Genomic DNA, 18,395 nt, shown 5'->3' with positions numbered 1-18,395 from the left:
GGAATGGATTGTTGGGACAGTAATTGGTTACAGTGAAACTGTCTTTGGTTTTTGAGGACAGAAAATACCAGGGCATTTTTCCACATTGTGAGGCAGATGTTGGTACCAAAGCTATACAGGTCATTCTGTTATAACCTGAGTTTCATCAGTGCAAATTTGCTGTAACACGATTGATTGAATTAGGGACACTGTTTCTACAGAGCAGACTTCTTAACATGTTTGTTGGGTGCAATGTGATTACAATATCAACACTTTAAGCACTGTTTCTAAAACATGATATTCCTATAATGCGGGGTTGCACAAGAATGCAACCATTGCGTTATAGAAAAACTGACTGTACTAGAGCAGCTTCTGGAGCACATCTTCAGCACTATAGTTCAGATGTTGCTGGATGGATGATGTCTTCAGCCATTTCTTCGTATCAAACAGAATGAATCAATTTATCAAAGAACTCTCAGCATCTGTAGGGCTGGGAACTAAAGGAGGAGATTGAAATAGATTATCCACTTACTGCTTTTAATTGAAGGTGTCTTCAACCTTCTCTTTTGCATTCATGTCATGATCCTTTATCATCAACACTGGGAGTGTTAATGGAGTTTCCTTCTCTTGTCCATTGTTCCGCTGTCTGTTATCACTTATGACTGGAAATGGCAGAATTTAGAGAAAGTGAGGACTGCAGATGCTGGAGATCAGAGTCACTAAGTGTTGTCCTAGAAAAACACAGCCGGTCAAGCAACTGAGGAGCAGGAGGGTCGATGTTTCGAGCATAAGGTTCTAGTCCTTTGATTGTGGCACAAATTAGCTCTATAACATGTTACTTTGAATATGGACTGTTTTGGGCCTTGTGAGGATGTGTATATTGTTTATGCTTTATTGTTTTTAATTGGTGCAGGGTGCATTGGGTGATTTTAAATTGAATATGCTTGGAATGATCCTTAATCATTTGAGGTTTAGGTATATGTGCAATCATTTATATTCGATGTGCATGGATGGTGCAGATTATGGGGTTGAATTTATTATGTACTTTATAATAAATGTGTGTAGATGTTTTGAGAGATTGAGTGCATAGAATGTAATTGATGAACCATGGCAAGATTAAAGTCAGTTGGAATTGGGAAAATGATCTGTTGGTTGAAACCATACCTAGCACAAAGGAAGATGATTATGGTTGTTGGAGATAAGCCACTTGAGCTCCAAGCCATCTCTGCAGGAGTTCATCAAAACACGTGGCAGATGGAATATAGTATTGGGCAAAGCCAGATTAGACACTTGTGCAGGGAGACTAGAGGAGTTGAGTATCATTCACATGAAGAAAGACTGCAGATGGCCACGGAACAGTAGAATTTGGAGTGCTCACCCATGGATCACAAAACGCTGGTATCCATGTTCAGCAGGTAACAAGGAGGGCAAGAAATTTTGGACTCTATTGCAAAGGGAATGGAGTACAAAAGTAGAGAGAATGCTGGAGATCTGACACAAACAAAACTGCAAGTTCTGGAGAAATTCAGCATATTTGGCAGCATCTATGGAGAGAAAACAATTCATATTTCAAATCCAGTGACCCTTCTTCAGATTACTGCCTTCCCTTCTGAAGGAAGGGACACTGGACTAAAAACCTTAACACTGTTTTCTCTTCACAGATGCTGTCAGACTTGCTGAGTTTCTCCAGCGATTTCCATTTTTGTTTGTTAAGTAGAGAGATTTTCTTAAAACAACACAAGGCACCAGTCAAGTGACAGCTGAAATACTGTAAACAGGTACTTACCTAAAGAAATATACGGACGTTGAAAGCAGTCCAGAGAAGATTCAAGTGACTGACACCAGGTATGAAGGCACTGTCGATAATGAGTGGTTGAGTATATTGGGTTTGTCCTCTTTGGAATACAGACGAATGAGAGGTGACCTTTTTGAAACATGTTAAGATTCTTTGGAGGAAGTGAGGACTGCAAATGCTGGAGATCAAAGTCAAAAAGTGTGGCACTGGAAAGCACAGCCAGTCAGGCAGTATCCAAGGAGCAGGAGAGTCAACGTTTCAGGCATAAGCCCTTCATCAGGAATGTGTGTAAGATTTTTAGAAGACTTCACAGGGTAGATATGGAAAGATTGTTTCCCCTTATGAGAACATCTAGGACTAGACCGCATAATCTCAGGATATGGAGTTGCACGTTTAAGAGGAAGTTTTCTCTCACTAGTTGATGAATCTGGGGAATTCTTTACCATTTAGAACTATTGATGCTGGGTCATTAAGTATGTTCAGGACTGAGATGGACAGATTTTAATCAGGAAAGAAGTCAAGAATTATGGGGAATGGCAGGAAAATAGTGCTGAGGATTTTCACATCATCCATGATCTCATCAAGTGGCAGAGAGAATTGCTGGGCTGAAATGTCTACTTCTGTTCCTATGTTTTATGATCTTAAGGTAGTAACCAACCATCTTCAGTTACTTTATCAATGACCTTTCTTTCCATTCTAAGGTCAGAAGTGGGGATGATTGCTATTGATTCCACAATGCTCAGTACCATTTTCAGCTTCCAAGATACTGATGCAATCTGTGTTTGCATACTTATGCCACACAAGTGATAGGTAATGGCAACATCTAATCAGAGAACTATCTCCTGTCAATGTGCAATGGAATCACCACAGGTGAAACCCCCAGCATCCACTTCCTGGGAGTTGGATTGAGAACTGGATCAGACATATAAAGATGCATTGTAACTAAAAGAGCAGGTTGAGCTGGAAGTTCTATGGTGGGTAAGTCACCACTTGACATCTCAAAGGCTGGTCCACATCTACAAGACATTTCTGGAGTCATAGAGTCATAGAGATGTACAGCATGGAAACAGACCCTTCGGTCCAACCAGTCCATGCAGACCAGATATCCCAACCCAATCTATTCCCACCTGCCATCACCCAGCCCATATCCTTCCAAACCCTTCCCATTCATATACCCATCCAAATGCCTCTTAAATGTTGCAATCGTACAGCGTCCACCACATCCTCTGGCAGCTCATTCCCTACACGTACCACCCTCTGCGTGAAAAAGTTGCCCCTTAGGTCTCTCTTATATCTTTCCCCTTTCACCCTAAACCTATGCCCTCTAGTTCTGGACTCCCCAACTCCAGGGGAAAAAAAAATTGCCTATTTATCCTATCCATGCCCCTCATAATTTTGTAAACCTCTATAAGGTCACCCCTCAGCCTCTGGCGCTCCAGGCTAAACAGCCTGTTCAGCCTCTCCCTATAGCTCAAATCCTCCAACCCTGGCAACATCCTTGTAAATCTTTTCTAAACCCTTTCAAGTTTCACAACATCTTTCCGATAGGAAGGAGACCAGAATTGCATGTAATATTCCAACAGTGGCCTAACCAATGTCCTGTACAGCCGCAACATGACCTCCCAACTCCTGTACTCAATACTCTGACCAATAAAGGAAAGCATACCAAACATCATCTTCACTGTCCTGAGATTTTCTCCACTTGCCTGAATGAATACTGCTCCAACAATGCTCATGGACATTGACATCATGTCGTGCAAAACTGTCTGTCTGATTTGCACCACACCATCATCTTAAACATTTATTACCACCGCCACCAATGCAATTGGCAGCAATGTGTAACATATACAAGGTGGACTGTAGCAACTCACCAAGGCTGTTTTGACAGTGTCTTCCAAATCTGGACGTCTACCACTTCAACAGACTAGGATAGCAGATGCATGGGAGGATCATCATCTACAAGTTCCCTTCTGAGTCACACACTGACCTGACTTCAAACTTTATTGTATCTCCTTGCCACCACTGGGCCAGAATCCTGTACCCTTTCCCCAACAACACTCTGGGTATGGCAATGAAGAAGGCAGCTCATTACCACCTTCTCAAGGGCAATTTGCGATGGGGTATAAATGCAGGTCTTGCCTTCAATATCCACACCACATGAATAAGAATGGATATATAAATGTTGAAAGGGCACTTGTGGTGCAATGATACTGTCCCTACTTCTGAACCAGTGGCCGAGGTTCAAGTTAGCTATGATCTTATTGAGTGCTGGAGGAGGCTTAAGGAGCAGTGGCCTGTGGTTTCTTGTTCATCTGTTTGTAAATCCCACTCACTCCAAAGTGTGTATTAATATTTCTGAATGAGTGATATAAAATGTATCTATATACAAGTGTTTGGAACCTACCTGTAAGAGTGGCAGAGTAGACAGGCAGGAGGCTGGAAGAACACAGCAAGCCAAGCAGCATCAGGAGGTGGAGAAGTTGATGTTTCAGCTGTAACCTTTCATAAGGACTGGGGATGAGTGTGGGGGTAGCTGCAGATAAAGGGGGTGGGGGTATAGGGTGGTGAAGTCAGGATAGATGAAGACAGGCAGAGTCTATACCTGGGTGGTCAAGGGAGGAATGAATTTGATAAGGGAGGGGGAGGGTCTGGGAAGGGAGTCTGGGGAAGGGAAGAGAGATTTATTTGAAATAGGAGAACTCAATGTTGAGTCCTCTGGGCTGGAGGCTGCCCAGGCAGAAGATGAGGTATCATCCCACTAATTTGCCATTTGGTTTGTTGTGGCAAAGGAGGAAGCCAAGGATGGTCATGTTAGAAGGACATATAGAGAGTGGCAGAGGCAGAAACTTCTAAATGTGTAATTGCATTGCCAAAGCATACAAGGGTATGAGGTAAGTACTAGAAAATGGAATTAGAACATTTAGGTGGATGGTGTGGACGAGTGCAAACATGATGGGCTGAAGGGCCTTTTTCTGTGTGGTATAATTGTGTTGATGTGTTGGGCCTTGTTGATCTGTATCGCCTATAATTCACACTGAATAGATGTTTGAATGTCAGGTTTGTGACAGTAATTGAAACTGAACAATTGGATGGATCTGCATGTGATACGAAAACAGAAATTGCTGGAGAAATTCCAGCCCAGTCACTGGAGTTGGAATATCAGCTCTGCTTTCTCTCCACAGATGTTACCAGACCTACTGAGTTTCTCCAGCAATTTATTTTTGTTTGTTTCAAATCTCAGCATTGGCAGCTCTCTGTTTTATTTTAGATGGCTTTTGGTATATGGATCTGGTAACTTCTGTGGCAAAGAGATCTGAATGTGATGTTGGCTTTATGGATCTGGTTCACCGACGTGGGGAAGGGATCTGAATGTGATATTGGGTCGGGTATGTGGATCTGATAATATCAGTGTGGGGAAGGGATCTGAGTATGATATTGGGTTGGATATGTGGATCTGATGATCTCTGTGGTTTAGGGTCTAGGACAGCACTGGGTAAGAGGTGGAAGCCAGGCTGCAGTGTATAAGGGATGTGACTAGATGGCGCAGGTTTGTGTGTATGTGTGTGTGTGTGAGAGAGAGAGCGCTGAGATGTATATGGTGTGGCTGAGCGCGGATGCTGTAGGTTGGCTGCTCCTCGGGCTGTAATGTATATAGAGGGTGTGTAGATGGCGCAGGGCTGTGTGGCGGAGACTGGAGCTGGGATTTCGGGGCACTCCCGGTTGAGTTGAGTGGAAGATGGCGGCTGAGGATCGGGAGAGGGACCAGGCCCGCAGTGACAACGCCAGGCACAAGAGGAAGGAGCAGCTGAAGCGCTGGCTGGGCTCGGATACCGACCGCGAGTCGGAGCGGCCCCGCACCAAGCAGCTGCGGGTCAAGTTCGCCGAGGGCGCAGTGTTCCTGGCCGCCTGTTCGAGCGGGGACCGGGAGGAGGTGGAGAAGCTGCTGCTGCAAGGAGCTGACATCAACTACACCAATGTGGACGGACTGACCGCCCTGCACCAGGTACACAAACACACGCACACCAGCTTCAACTTCCCAGGGGAGAGAGACCGAGACAGAGACAGGCTAAACCCACTGCCCCAAACTAGACTACCCTCAGTCAGTGTGGGAACTGTAGCTGGACTGGGTTAGAGCTGCTTCTAAACCTGCAGGAGAAACTCACTCACAACCTCTCTGATATTGTTACAGGTTTTAATAAATAGGGAGAAAGACCAGTGCAACAAATAAATGGTTATGAATAAATGTTATTGAGATGATCTGCAAGAGGAAATGAGCCGGCGACAACTTTTCGTCGGTGTCTGGGTTTTTCCCTCCTCTCTCTCTCGATTGCTGCAGCACAGAGTGACATCCCAGCTCCTAGCTCTCGGTCCTCCTCACGGACCACCGCTTTGGGGGGGGGAAACTGAGTCCGGCTGCGGGGTTGACATCGTGCCCCCTTCCCTGTGGCTTCACTCTCGGGACGGGGCGCGGTCTGGTTTCTCTCCGTTGTGTCTCTGCAGCCCTCCCAAAACGATCCGGACCACCCCGGGGAGAACACGGGCAAGTGCTCCTGCCGCCTCCCTCCCCCAGTCACACTGGGACTCGAGCACGGATCAGACCAGAAACAGCTTAATAAGGCAAAAAGTCAGTCAGCAGGTGACAAGGTTACAACAGGGCGGTGAGACCCCTTGCTCCTCAGATTTGTACGCGCTAGGTCTTGGTAGAGATCAGCAATTTGTCACCATGGAAGCTGGCAGCATCTGAGACCAGTCAGTCCGTTGAGGACGTGCCAGCGCCTTGCTATCCACAAGCTAATCGCCCGCAGCACACATTCTTATATCCTCATTTTCCTTGAACGTTTATCCAATTTATTCGTTAAATGATGAGATTTCTCTGTCTGAACCCATTCCTTGTGTCAGAGTCCTCTCTTGTGTTTGTTGTACTCTGCAAATTTATTTTAACAAATAGGAAGGAAAATAGGAGTGTTTCTGTTGGAAGAGAGATGATTAGAATTGATATTGATGTTTTAGATTGATAGTAGCTAGTGAGGCGAAGTAGCGTCAAAGAAGTAGGTTTGTAAGCCATTGAGGGGGGCAAATACCTCTGGAATAAGAGGACAATGTTTAAAGAAGGGATTGGGAGAGGATGGTTTGCAATGTTGAAGAATAGAGGGAATAAAGAGGTGTGAGAACAGCAGCTGCTGATATGAAGGATACCAAGTTCTGTCTATGTGAAATAACCCATATCCTTGTCATTTCTGTTTATTTAAATGTAATGCCTCTCACTTAGTCTTTCATTGGTCAATTTTCTATTCCCTGGTTCTCCAATATAAGGCAATGGATAATAGATCAGATGAGTAGTTGATCATGGAGCTTTGTAATTAAACTGTTGACTGTGTCTTGAGAAACCTCCTGAAATTGAACTCTGTCTTTACTCTTTAAGAGAATGCTAGTTAAAAAATTACAAATCCCAAATGTTAGTCTTTTCTACTATTGCACAATATAATAAACAGATACGTCACATTAATATCAAGTCTACAATGACTTCAGGATGTCCAAAAACCTTCTGCAACCAATTAAATATTTTGAAAGAATAGTTACTAATGTCATAACACAAGAAATAGGAATAGGACTCAGTCATTTGACCCTTTTAAAATGGGATAACGGAGAGATTCAATCGTGGCTGATTTGCTACCCCACCTCCAATTTTTCATGTCACTTAATTCCATTGTATCCAAAAAGATTTCTCTGCCTTGTTTATACTTAAACTGAACATCATCTGCATTTTGTAGGAGAGAATTCCATAGATTTACAATCCTCTGAGTGAGGAAATTTATCCTCATCACAGGCTGACCCCTTATTCTGAGACTGTGACACCCTATTTCAGATTTTCTTCGTCCTATCAAATGCCTTCAGAGTTTAATATATTTAGTTCTTTTGAAAACTTTAGGGATTGAGGGCCTAGTCTGCTCAATCTCTCCTTTGGAACAATCTTCCCATATCTGGAATCAGCCCAATGAACTTGCCTTGCTGCCTTGGCAATATATCCTTCTTTGGATAGTGAAACCAAAACTATAATCAATACTACAGGTGTGGTCTTACTAATGGCGTATATAATTAGACTCTGATATTCTTATCTCTTCATTTCTTTTGTCGTAACGGTGACTGTACCATTTACTTTACTCATTGCTTGCTATTCTTTCATGGTAATATTTGTGATTTGTGTACACAAACACCTAGGTCACTGATTTTGAAATGTTGATATTCAACCAGCACTTCACAAATATTTTACTACTTTCATTTTACTTAGCTTTTTCAAAAACTTAAATGCATGTCATCTGGTCCAGGGATTTGTTGGTTTTTAATCACAATAATGTCTCCACTGCCAATTCTTTACTAACAAGTTCCATGTTTCTCATTGGTTCCCCATTAATTCTAGATTATGTTACTGTGAAAATAAATACAAAGGATTTGTTTAATGTGCCTGCCATTTTGTTATTCCCTATTATCAATTATCTCAAATATGCCTGTATCAGACATGTGCACTCCTCTTATTGCCACCATTATGAACACCATTCTCTAAACGGATTGTATCTTGGTTAATTTCTGTGGTTAGCTAGGATTGGATCTTTTTTGCAATTGGGGTTTTTAATTCGCTACTCATTATTACTTTCTTTCTCTCCCGTCCTCATTTGTGAGGGTTGAGGTCATGGACATCCATTAGATTAGTCCATACCTCTGGGCAAAGTGCTAAAGTGCATTAGCTCAGCAGGGTGGCTGATTAGGAAACTCTTCAGTTCTTACTTCCTATCATCAGGCATATTTGAAAGATAAGTATTTAAGTTAGCTCGCTGAGCTTGAAGGTTTGTTTTCAGATGGTTCATCACCACACTAGGTAACATCATCAGTGAAAGTCTCCGGTGAAGCACTGGTGGTATGTCAAGAGCAATCATCCCAATGCATGAAGACATTATTTCTATGTACCACATCACACTGCAGCACCTGAGAACTACAAAAAGTGGAACAAAAATATCTATACAACACTTTCAAGAAAAACTGGTAACCAATAAACCCAATCTGCTGATTCCTCAGAAACAAACCCAAACAAGCAGACACAACGTAACCAACAACTATAGCCACATTACCTTACATCAAAGACCTATCAGAAGTGACTTCCAGACTACCTGGACCCCTTGGTATCATGGTAGCCCACAAACCTACCAACACACTTAAACAGTGACCGATGAACCTAAAGGATCCATTAGATACTAACAGCAAAACTAATGTCATTTACAAGATTTCATGCAAAAACTGTTTTTTTAAAAAAAACTACATTGGATAAACTAGCAGGAAACTTGCCACCAAAAGACATGACCCAATATCACTAGTTTCAGACAAAGAAAGTCACCGCTTTGATTGGGACAACACACACGTCCTAGGACAGGCAAACTAAGACACTCACGAGAATTCTTAAAGGCATTGTATTCTGATCAGGACTCCATCAATAAACGCATCGATCTAGACTCTTTCTACCTTCCCTTGAAGAAAATAACTGGAAATGACATCACCCAACCTAAGAAACGAAGACCAGTAAATAGAGAGGCAGGACATAGCACCAGCACTTCACTGGAGATGCTCCCTGATGTGTTACCTAGTATGGTGATGAAACATCTGAAAACAAACCTGCAAGCTCAGAGAGCTAATTTACATACTTATCATCAACCTGAGCTACAAATCTTCTCAAAAATTGCTAATATTTGAAAGATGTACAAGCTGATAATTGATCTGTTTGTTTATGTTACTTGTATGCCTTCATGGCCAATGGGGTCTGACATGGGACTTGAACCCAGAGCTTTGACTTACTTTTCCAGAGGAGCTTCTATAATATTAATTCATGGATGTAATTCACACAGTAATCAGAATTGTGATGCTATCTGTCCTGAGGTGTATATTGCCTCCTGAGTCAAAGTATTTGGGAAAGATTTAGTCCCCTCCCTTCTGTCCTTTATGATATTGTAACCTCCAGTTTCAGCTCTGAACCCAAACTAACATTCCTGGAGATGCAGGCACCTACTGTAGACATGATGCCCCGAAGCACTCCACAAACACACGCATGCTGCAGTTAAGACACACAAGCAGGAGGCTGGAAGAGCACAGCAGGCTGGGCAGCATCAGGAGATGGAGAAGTTGGCGTTTCGAGTGTAACCTTTCTTCAGGAATAGGAGGTTAGACAGGGATGACAATGCCTGTACGCACACTGTATGCATTGCTATCCTTATCTAACTTCCTTTTATTGATTAAAGTTATCTGCTTAATCAGCCTAGTTTAGTTTTTTTAAACTAATTGCTTGTTCTGTTTAAATTATAGTTTGATTTCGGTGAAACATTTAATCTACCCCCGATTACTTTTCGTCTCTCCTGTACCACTAACAGACTTGTAGCTGCTTGGTGATCTTGCTTTTTTTTGTAATCCTGGTGTCAGTGATAAGATGACATTATTTGTGGCCTCCATACCTAGACCGAGGTCTCCCTAATTTCACTACCTGAACCCCTGCCCACACAACCTCCAGCTCCGAGAGCAGAGGTGAGGCATGTAGGTGCTTTTTGTTTTTGTGGCTTTACTTCCTATGAGCACGTGAAGCTTGACTGACTGGAAGGTGAATTCAACTCAGTGATAACTTTACAACGACTTTGAGTTTTTTTCACTGTGCTGAGATCTTTGCTTCTGTTGGCTGATTTTTGAATTGTGATCTAATGATAGGGAATTTGGTTTCATGTTTGATTAAAATCATAGGGAATAGGAAGAGGATTAGGCCATTCAGCCCCTTGAGTCTGCTTCGCCATTCATTAGGATCATGGCTGATCCGAAATTCTTTGCATCTACTTTCCTGCCCTTTTCCCAACTCTTCCCCTACTGATCCAGGCCCTATCTATCTTTAAGCGCTTCTTGAAGAAGGGCTCATGCCCGAAATGTCGATTCTCCTGCTCCTTGAATGCTGCCTGACCTGCGCTTTTCCAGCAACACATTTTCAGCTCTATCTATCTTTGTCTTAAATTTACCTAATGCTTCTTCCTCCATAGTTCTCTGTAGCAAGAAGTTCCAAAGACACCCATTCTTCTGCGAGAGAAAATTTCTCTTCAACTATCTTAAATTATCACTCTCTTTATTCTTAAACTTTGCTCTTTGGTGCTAGACTGTCCCAGAAGGGGAAACATCCTCTCAGCATTTATTCTGCTGAGCCCCTTAAGAATCTTACGTGTCACTTCTTGTTTTTCTAAACTCCAATGAGTTGAGTTCCAACCTGTGTTTAGCCTTTGCTTCTCAGACATTTCCCTATTCCGGGCATTATCTTACTAAAAGTTCTTTGAACTATCTACACTGAAATAATATCTTGCCTTAAATGAGTGAAGCAAAACTGCTCACAGTACTCTAGATGTGGTGTCAACAAGACCTTGTCACTTGGCGTAAGGCACCCCTACTCTTATACTTCAACCCTCTTGAAATAAGGGCCAACATTTCATTAGTCTTTCTGATTTTGTGCTAGCTTTCTGGGGTTTATGCACAGTACCTTAAAGTCCCTTGCTGCTTCCTGCAGTTTTTCTCCATTTAACTAAAACACTCTTCTTTTGCTCTCCCTTCCAAATTAAGCTTCACGTTTTCCCACATTATATACCATTTTTGGCAGATTTTTGCCCACTTACTTAACCTATCAGTATCTCTGCAAACTGTTTGTATTCATCTCGTGACTTGCCTTTCTACCTGTTTTAGTGCCATCTGCAAATCTGGTGATAGTGCATTCGCTTTCTTCCTCCAAGTTGTTGATAATATATTGTAAACTCCGTACTGCTAAATGGGGTTGAGCAATCTGGCAATGGTAGAGCACTCCTTTAGGTCTTTGGTGTTGTACCAAATCATTGAATGATGTTCCACTCGTTCACTGCATTCCCTTTCTCTTTCCCCAGAATTCTGAAAGTCTTTCTTTTTCACATAGTCAAGGTCTTTTCCCCAGGGTTGGGGAGTCCAAAACTAGATGGCATAGGTTTAGGGTGAGAGGGGGAAGATTTAAAGGGTACATAACTTTTTCCATGCACAGGGTGGTGCATGATTGGAACAAGCTGCCAAAAGATGTGGTGGAGGCTGGTACAATTACACTATTTAAATGGCATTGTAATGGATATATGAAAAGAAAAGGTTTAGTGGGATATGGGCCAAATGTTGGCAGATGGGACTAGATTATGCAGGATATCAGGTTGACGTGGACAAGTTGGACCAAAGGGTCTGTTTCTGTGCCGTACCGCTCTATGCCTCTATAAATATTACTTTTTGAAAGTCATTATTGAAATTATTTTAAATGGCCTTTTTAGCTACACACTGCAAATCATAACAAGTCTATATTTCAAAAGAATGTTACTTTTTCTCAATCTTGTTCTTTTGCCAATTACTTTCAGTTGGTGACCCTTTGCCCCTTATTAACTCGATCGATATGTCTCAATTGTGAATACGGACCGAATTTCACTTTCTTCTTCTCGGTTATGAGGAGAGTATGCCATAGTTTCCAGTTTTCCTTCATAACTGAAGTCTCACATCTTTGGATTCATTCTGGTGAACCTTATGCGCAGTCTGCAGGGCCTTACTATCCTTTCTAAAGTAATGCTCAGAATTGGCTACAGTCCCTGCACTGGGGTACTGAGCAGGTTTATTTTTAATATAGAGGTCTAATATAAGTTCTTTGCATTTGTAAACCTTCATTAAAAGGAGACCACATTCCAATCCCATCAAATTTAGTTTTAGACTTATAGTGACCACGTTGAGTGGTTTGTTTGGGGGCACAGTAGATATGCTTGCAACTTCCTTGTTTTTATGAACCATAAATGGGGAAAGTTGCAGGCAGACCCTGAGTCAGGAATGTAGCACATTATAAAAGGACCCCAAATGCACATAGCATTCAAGGCCAAACTGTACAGTTGGTTTTTGAAGTCTGGCTCTGAAAGGCTCTGGAAATGACAGTGTAGTTTACCATATTACCAGAAATATGGTAAACTTTCTGCAGCTAGTATTGGACCCATCCAGTGAAACAACACCCTTCTCTCTTATTTAGTGCGAATGTAATTCATGGATAATTGGCCAACCTTTCCATCACTTTTTGCATTTCCCCCCAACCTGGAGAAGGTTATCCACCTCTATTGAATGACTTACTGATGAAGCCAGGGACTAGAGATTTATATTGCTGGGGAGAGCACACCAGGCTCACAGGATTTTTATGTGGTCAGTATCTGGGACATTGGGCTATTGTAGGGTCAACATGACAGGCCACAGAAGTTTTATGGGGTCAGTGTAATGGATCGCAGGATTCTTGCAGAATTAAGATCATTGGAGGATCAGTGTGAAGGTCTTGGACTTATTACAAAGTTGCAGAATTATTATGGGGTCAGGATTAGAGTGGTGTTGGAAAAGCGCAACAGGTCAGGCAGCATCCTGGATGCTGTACCCACTTCTGCCTAGCATGGGTCAAGGGTTATTGTGGGGTTAATGCAATGTGTCGCAAGATTATTGCGGAATCATGGTTATTGCAGGGTCCCAGGATTAAAACAGGGTCACAGTCTTTGCAGGGTCCACCTGTCAGATCAGGGATTAATACAGGATCACAGGGCTATTATAGGGTCAGCATGATGGATCATGAGGTTATTGTGGGGTCATCATAATAGATTATGGGGTTATGACAGGGTCAGCATGAATGGATAACAAGCCAATTGCACAGTCAACGTGATAGATCATAGGACTATCGATGGGTCAGCATGATAGATCACAGGGTTATTGTAGGGTCAGCGTGATCAGTAATAGGGGCTGTTGTGGGGCCAGTGTGGCAGATCATGGGCCTGTCGTGGGGCCAGTGTGGCTGATCGTGAAGTTATTGTGGGGCCAGTGCGGCAGGTCATGGGGCTATTGCGGGGCAAGGGTGGCAAGTCGCAGGGCCATTGTGGGGTCAATGTGGCAGGTTGCGGGGCTGTTGCTGGGTCAACACGGCAGCTGGGAGGGCTATTGCAGGATCAGTGCAATGGGTTGTATTGGGATGCTGAGAGCTTTCTCTATAGGCTTATTTCTTCCATCTCCTATATTGTAGTGTTGAAACAATAAAAATATCTTCTCTCATTTTAGTGAAACGTAATTCAATTGAAAGCAATTTATCTTGATTTGTTGTCACTGGTCAATTTGAGTGATCTGTGGTTCCTGATGTCACTGGGACCAGCAGTGCTCCCTGTATTTTGTTGGTAGCTTCTGAGTGTTAGTTGCATGGAAAATGTTCCCTGAGATGTGCTGTTTCCCTCAGACATTTCTACTGGGTTTACACTCTCGATTTTTGGCTCTTCTGTATCTGGGAGGGAGCTGGAATTTTCAAGTTATATTTGGATAGAGGCTGAATCTTATTTGGTCTTTGGATAAATTCTGAAAGACAAGACTTTGCTGAAGTGTTAGGAGCTTTTTTTTCACTCTGATCCCAGGAAATAAGATACTGTGAGAGCATTTTCCATCTCCAGGAAGAGAATGGGCAGTCATTTGTGGTTCAAGCAGTGGGATCATTGACTAGGGTTCACCTCCCCAAACAATCTTCCTGAACAAAGCAGCTCCTGAATACCTGGTGATTTTTTTCTATTTGTTAGCCTCACAGATTTCCAACAGTAACTACAGCCCCAGTACCAATGCCCCCCCCCCCCCCCAACAACCCCCGCCCCCCAGCTTTAAATGTACATTAACCTCTTTTTGAAAATACTTATTGCACAGTATCTTTTTAGTTTTATTTATCTATTTAGTCTGGAGCCCCTAGACAACAGGAATCTTCTAATAGATCACGTCAAAAGAGAACGTTATATGTCAGAAGCTGAGGTCAGGCATTACATTCTCATTGAAATGTTTTAGACTCGGTCACTGTGGCAGTAGTGTTTGAAATCCAGGTCCCATGGTCTCGACACACCTCCTTGACTTCAGTCCATGGTGATCATTCTTATTTTGCTAACTTAACCAAATATTATAAATACATGTGGCAGTTATGGAGCCATAATGTGAGTTATTAAGGTCTTATTAGTAACTCTGGAGTGTGTTTATAATGCAATGCAAGATTTGTGAGTCAGTGAAGAGGAAAATTCCTTCAGAAGCAAATCCAGATAGGTCGAGCTCTCCTTACTGCCAGTGTTAATTCTGAGAGCGAGTTGTGGTCATGCTGCGCAAGGTGTTTTAAAATGTAAAATGGACTACTCTCATTCTCTTGTTTCTCATCCCATTTTCTCTCTTAGATTTTGCTGTCTCTGCTCTCATTTCTCTATTTCTCTCTCACTTTCCCTTTCTCCTATACTCACACCATCTCTTTCTTTTTCTCACCTCTCACTATCATGGTTGTCCCTCCTCTCTTCCCACTTCTCAGAAGTGGAGTAAGTTGTACTGCAATCTGTAGTAGAGTTTTCCTGTATTTGTAGATTGAATCTCTCAAAGTTTGAACCTCTGCCAATGTTTGAATCCTCACTTGCACCCTTCTTCACTCACATTTGAATTTTCTCTCACTTTCACTGTCTCCTCTATCTCATTTTCTCTCTTTCTCCTCTCTTACTTTCTCCTTTACATCTCCCTCACTTTCCCCTTTCTCTCTGCTCAGTTTCTCTCCTATCACTCGATTTCTCTCTCAACTAGGTTACAGAAGCCTTTCTTGCTCTTTGCTCTTTCTCTCACTCTTGATGAACCATCCAAGGAGGAAAATGATGTGAGCTGAAAATGTGTTGCTGGAAAAGGGCAGCAGGTCAGGCAGCATCCAAGGAACAGGAGAATCGACGTTTCGGGCATCAGCCCTTCTTCAGGAAAATGATGTGGGCCAATCAGTATGTGTACCAAACATTACTGTATAGACAACGTGCATCTTTTCTGTTTCATTGCTTTCTTTAGTCGATCAATTTTGTTAGTTTTGTCTTAGTTAAGATCTAACAAGTTCTTAAGAATTCACATTATGGCTCCATAACTGCCACATGCATTAATAATATTTGGTTAACAACCTATTTCTCAAAAATGACCATTTTCAGATTGAGCTGCTTGTTTCATTATTTTTAGTTCCTCTTCCACTTCAGGTAGTAGGAGGAATGGAATGAGAATGATGTATTCATGCACTAAATTCACTGTTGTCGTAAACACAACTTTATTAGGCTCACATGTCAGTAACCCAACATCACTATGAACTCTTGAGTTAACAGTCCAGCACTCTAAATGAACTTTCTGGTTTAGTGTGAATCTGGCTTTTAAGAATTAGTGCATTTTAAAATTTCTCTTAACAAAATCATCATTTTTGAGCAACTACTTTTTCACGATTCAAGAATGGCCTGCCACCCAGTATTTTACCAGCTTTGGGCATCATACCCTTTGAATAGTTTGTTCAAGTATAATACTGCATCTGATCTCGATCGCAACCTCTATGACCAGTCTAAGCCAGTGAGCCCATCACTGTTCTGTGTTGAAATTGGTCAACAGTTAGCATTCAGCCAATTTATTGAGACTTCAAATAAATGATTCCTGAGTTTCTGTCTGTGCTGAGGGTCAGTGTGTTGCACAAGGGCAGAAGAGCTATCCTTTTGTAAATCAACTTGCAGTGAAGTGTAAGGTTCATATCTTTTCAGAAAGTAAAAATGAACTTGCATTTGCATAGTGCCTTTCAGAATATCAGGACTCGCCAAAATGCTTTCCATCCCACAAAACATTTTTGAGGTTTAGTCACTTTTTTTTAATGTGGAAACTATGGCAGCCAATTGGCAAACGGCAAGCTTCCCCAAACAGCATTGAGTTCACAAACAAATTGTGTTTTCCTGAGATTAGTTAAGGAATAAACATTGATGGAGACTTTGCCTCCTCGCTTTCTAAAATAGTGTTGTTGGGATATACAGCATAAAAGCAGACCCTTCATCCAATTTGTCGAAGCCGACCAGATATCCTAAACTGATCTAGTTCCATTTGCCAGCATTTGGCCCATATCCCTCTAAGCCCTTCCTACCCATATATCCATCCAGAAGCCTTTTAAATATTGTACCCATCTCCTCCACTTCCTCTGGCAGCTCATTCCATACACACACCACCTTCTGTGAAAAGGTTGCCCCTTGGGTCCTTTTTAAATCTTTCCCTTCTCACCTTAAACCTGTTCCCTTTAGCTTTGGACTCACCTATCCTGGGGGAAAAAAACCTTGGCTATTCACCCTATCCATGCCCCTCATGATTTTATAAACCTCTATAAGGTCACTGCTTAGCCTCTGATACTCCAGGGAAAACAGCCCCAGCCTATTCAGCCTCTCCCTATAACTCAACCCCACCAACCGGGCAACATCCTTGTAAACCTTTTTCTGAAGTCTTTCAACTGCCTTGGGATCTCTGAATAGATGAATGGAGTTTTAAATATAATAACCCCATCAGAAAGATGATGTTGCTGATACTGCAGTGCCCCCTCAGTACATCATCAGATTATATTGTTCCAAATGATTTTTTGAATTTGCTCTGATTCTTGCCTCATTACCGCAAACAACTGTCCTGATTTGCAGATCACTGAGTCTTTGTGAAGCTTTGATGCAGCCAGGAAGGTGAAAATCCTCTTTTCCTAGCTTACAGCCAGAATTGGCAGAAATTCAAATTTCGAGAGATCAAACCGAGATGTACCGAGCAACTCTGCTACAGATCGCAGTACAGTTTACTTCACTTCTGACACCGGGTCATTACAGCTAGGCTGTGGCTTGTCTAAGTTTTTAAACAGAATTATTTATGGGAACAAAATAAAGAGCTTTTCAGTTTACTTTGACAGCATAAAGTTTGGCCGACAATCCAGCAAAGTTCTCAAGTAAATGGTAGACATTCCAATGTCAGTCACCTGATCCTGTCTTAAAGAGGAAATGTCAGTGTAGTATTTGACTGAAACTTGTCAGAAGTGGCATTCGGTAGGTTCAGAGGGGAGGGCTCTTAAGCTCTGTTTTAGTGTCAAAATTTATATTTGAGACAAAATGATATGAGGAGGGGCTTTCTGTGATCAACGGAGAATTCATTAATCTGCAGGAGCAAAGCATTTACCTAGTAACAGTCAACAAAACTCAATCTATTAATTGAACTTGCAGCCAAGAACTCCAAATTAATTTTTGGGCTTTCCCAGAGAGAGAGAAACAAAAATGTTTCAAGGGATTTCAAATAGCAATTCAAACAATATTGTTGCTCTTAATTTGTTACAAATGTCTCCAATCCTGTAGCTTTAATGTGGAAGGTGGAAGAAAATACATGATGGCCCAAACTAAATAAGTAGGAGATTTTGAAGCAAATTGATTGATCACTTGATTAAAAATTGGCAGCTTATCTTTAAACAAAAGGATTAATTCAGCTGCGCAACCATCTGTCGCTTCTTCGTTCTTTGCTTTTAATGAAGGAAATCTAACAGTTGCATTGGTTCGTATTTCTGTTGAATGTTTTACAGTTAAACTGAAACTGTTTTTACTATCAGTAACTTTTTTCAGCGATTTAGCATTTTCAGTAGAATAGTGGGATGCAACAAATGCATGTCTGATGCCAGACTTGGAAAGATACTGATATAGGGGAGGGGGGAAATATAGCCATGTTTGTCACTTTGCAAAGATAATGCCAT

General features: G+C 41.9%; 1 protein-coding gene across 5 annotated transcripts in view; it reads left to right on the top strand.

Annotated features, from left to right (window-relative positions):
• Nucleotides 1-5,330: 5,330 nt before the first annotated feature.
• LOC140493511 (protein phosphatase 1 regulatory subunit 12A-like) overlaps nt 5,331-18,395 on the top strand; it is a 160,487-nt gene continuing 147,422 nt past the window's right edge. For 2 of the 5 annotated variants that reach the window (XM_072592017.1, XM_072592018.1), the window contains exon 1: nt 5,331-5,777. In XM_072592017.1, the coding sequence (XP_072448118.1) occupies nt 5,511-5,777 (267 nt within the window). In that variant the 5' untranslated portion in view covers nt 5,331-5,510. The remainder of the gene's footprint in view (nt 5,778-18,395) is intronic. The other 3 variants (XM_072592019.1, XM_072592016.1, XM_072592020.1) reach the window with 2 other exon arrangements.

Source organism: Chiloscyllium punctatum, chromosome 22 (assembly GCF_047496795.1).
Source record: "Chiloscyllium punctatum isolate Juve2018m chromosome 22, sChiPun1.3, whole genome shotgun sequence".
Taxonomy (NCBI): domain Eukaryota; kingdom Metazoa; phylum Chordata; class Chondrichthyes; order Orectolobiformes; family Hemiscylliidae; genus Chiloscyllium; species Chiloscyllium punctatum.
Note: the sequence above shows the minus strand (reverse complement) of the source record. Positions and strands in the feature narration are given on the sequence as shown.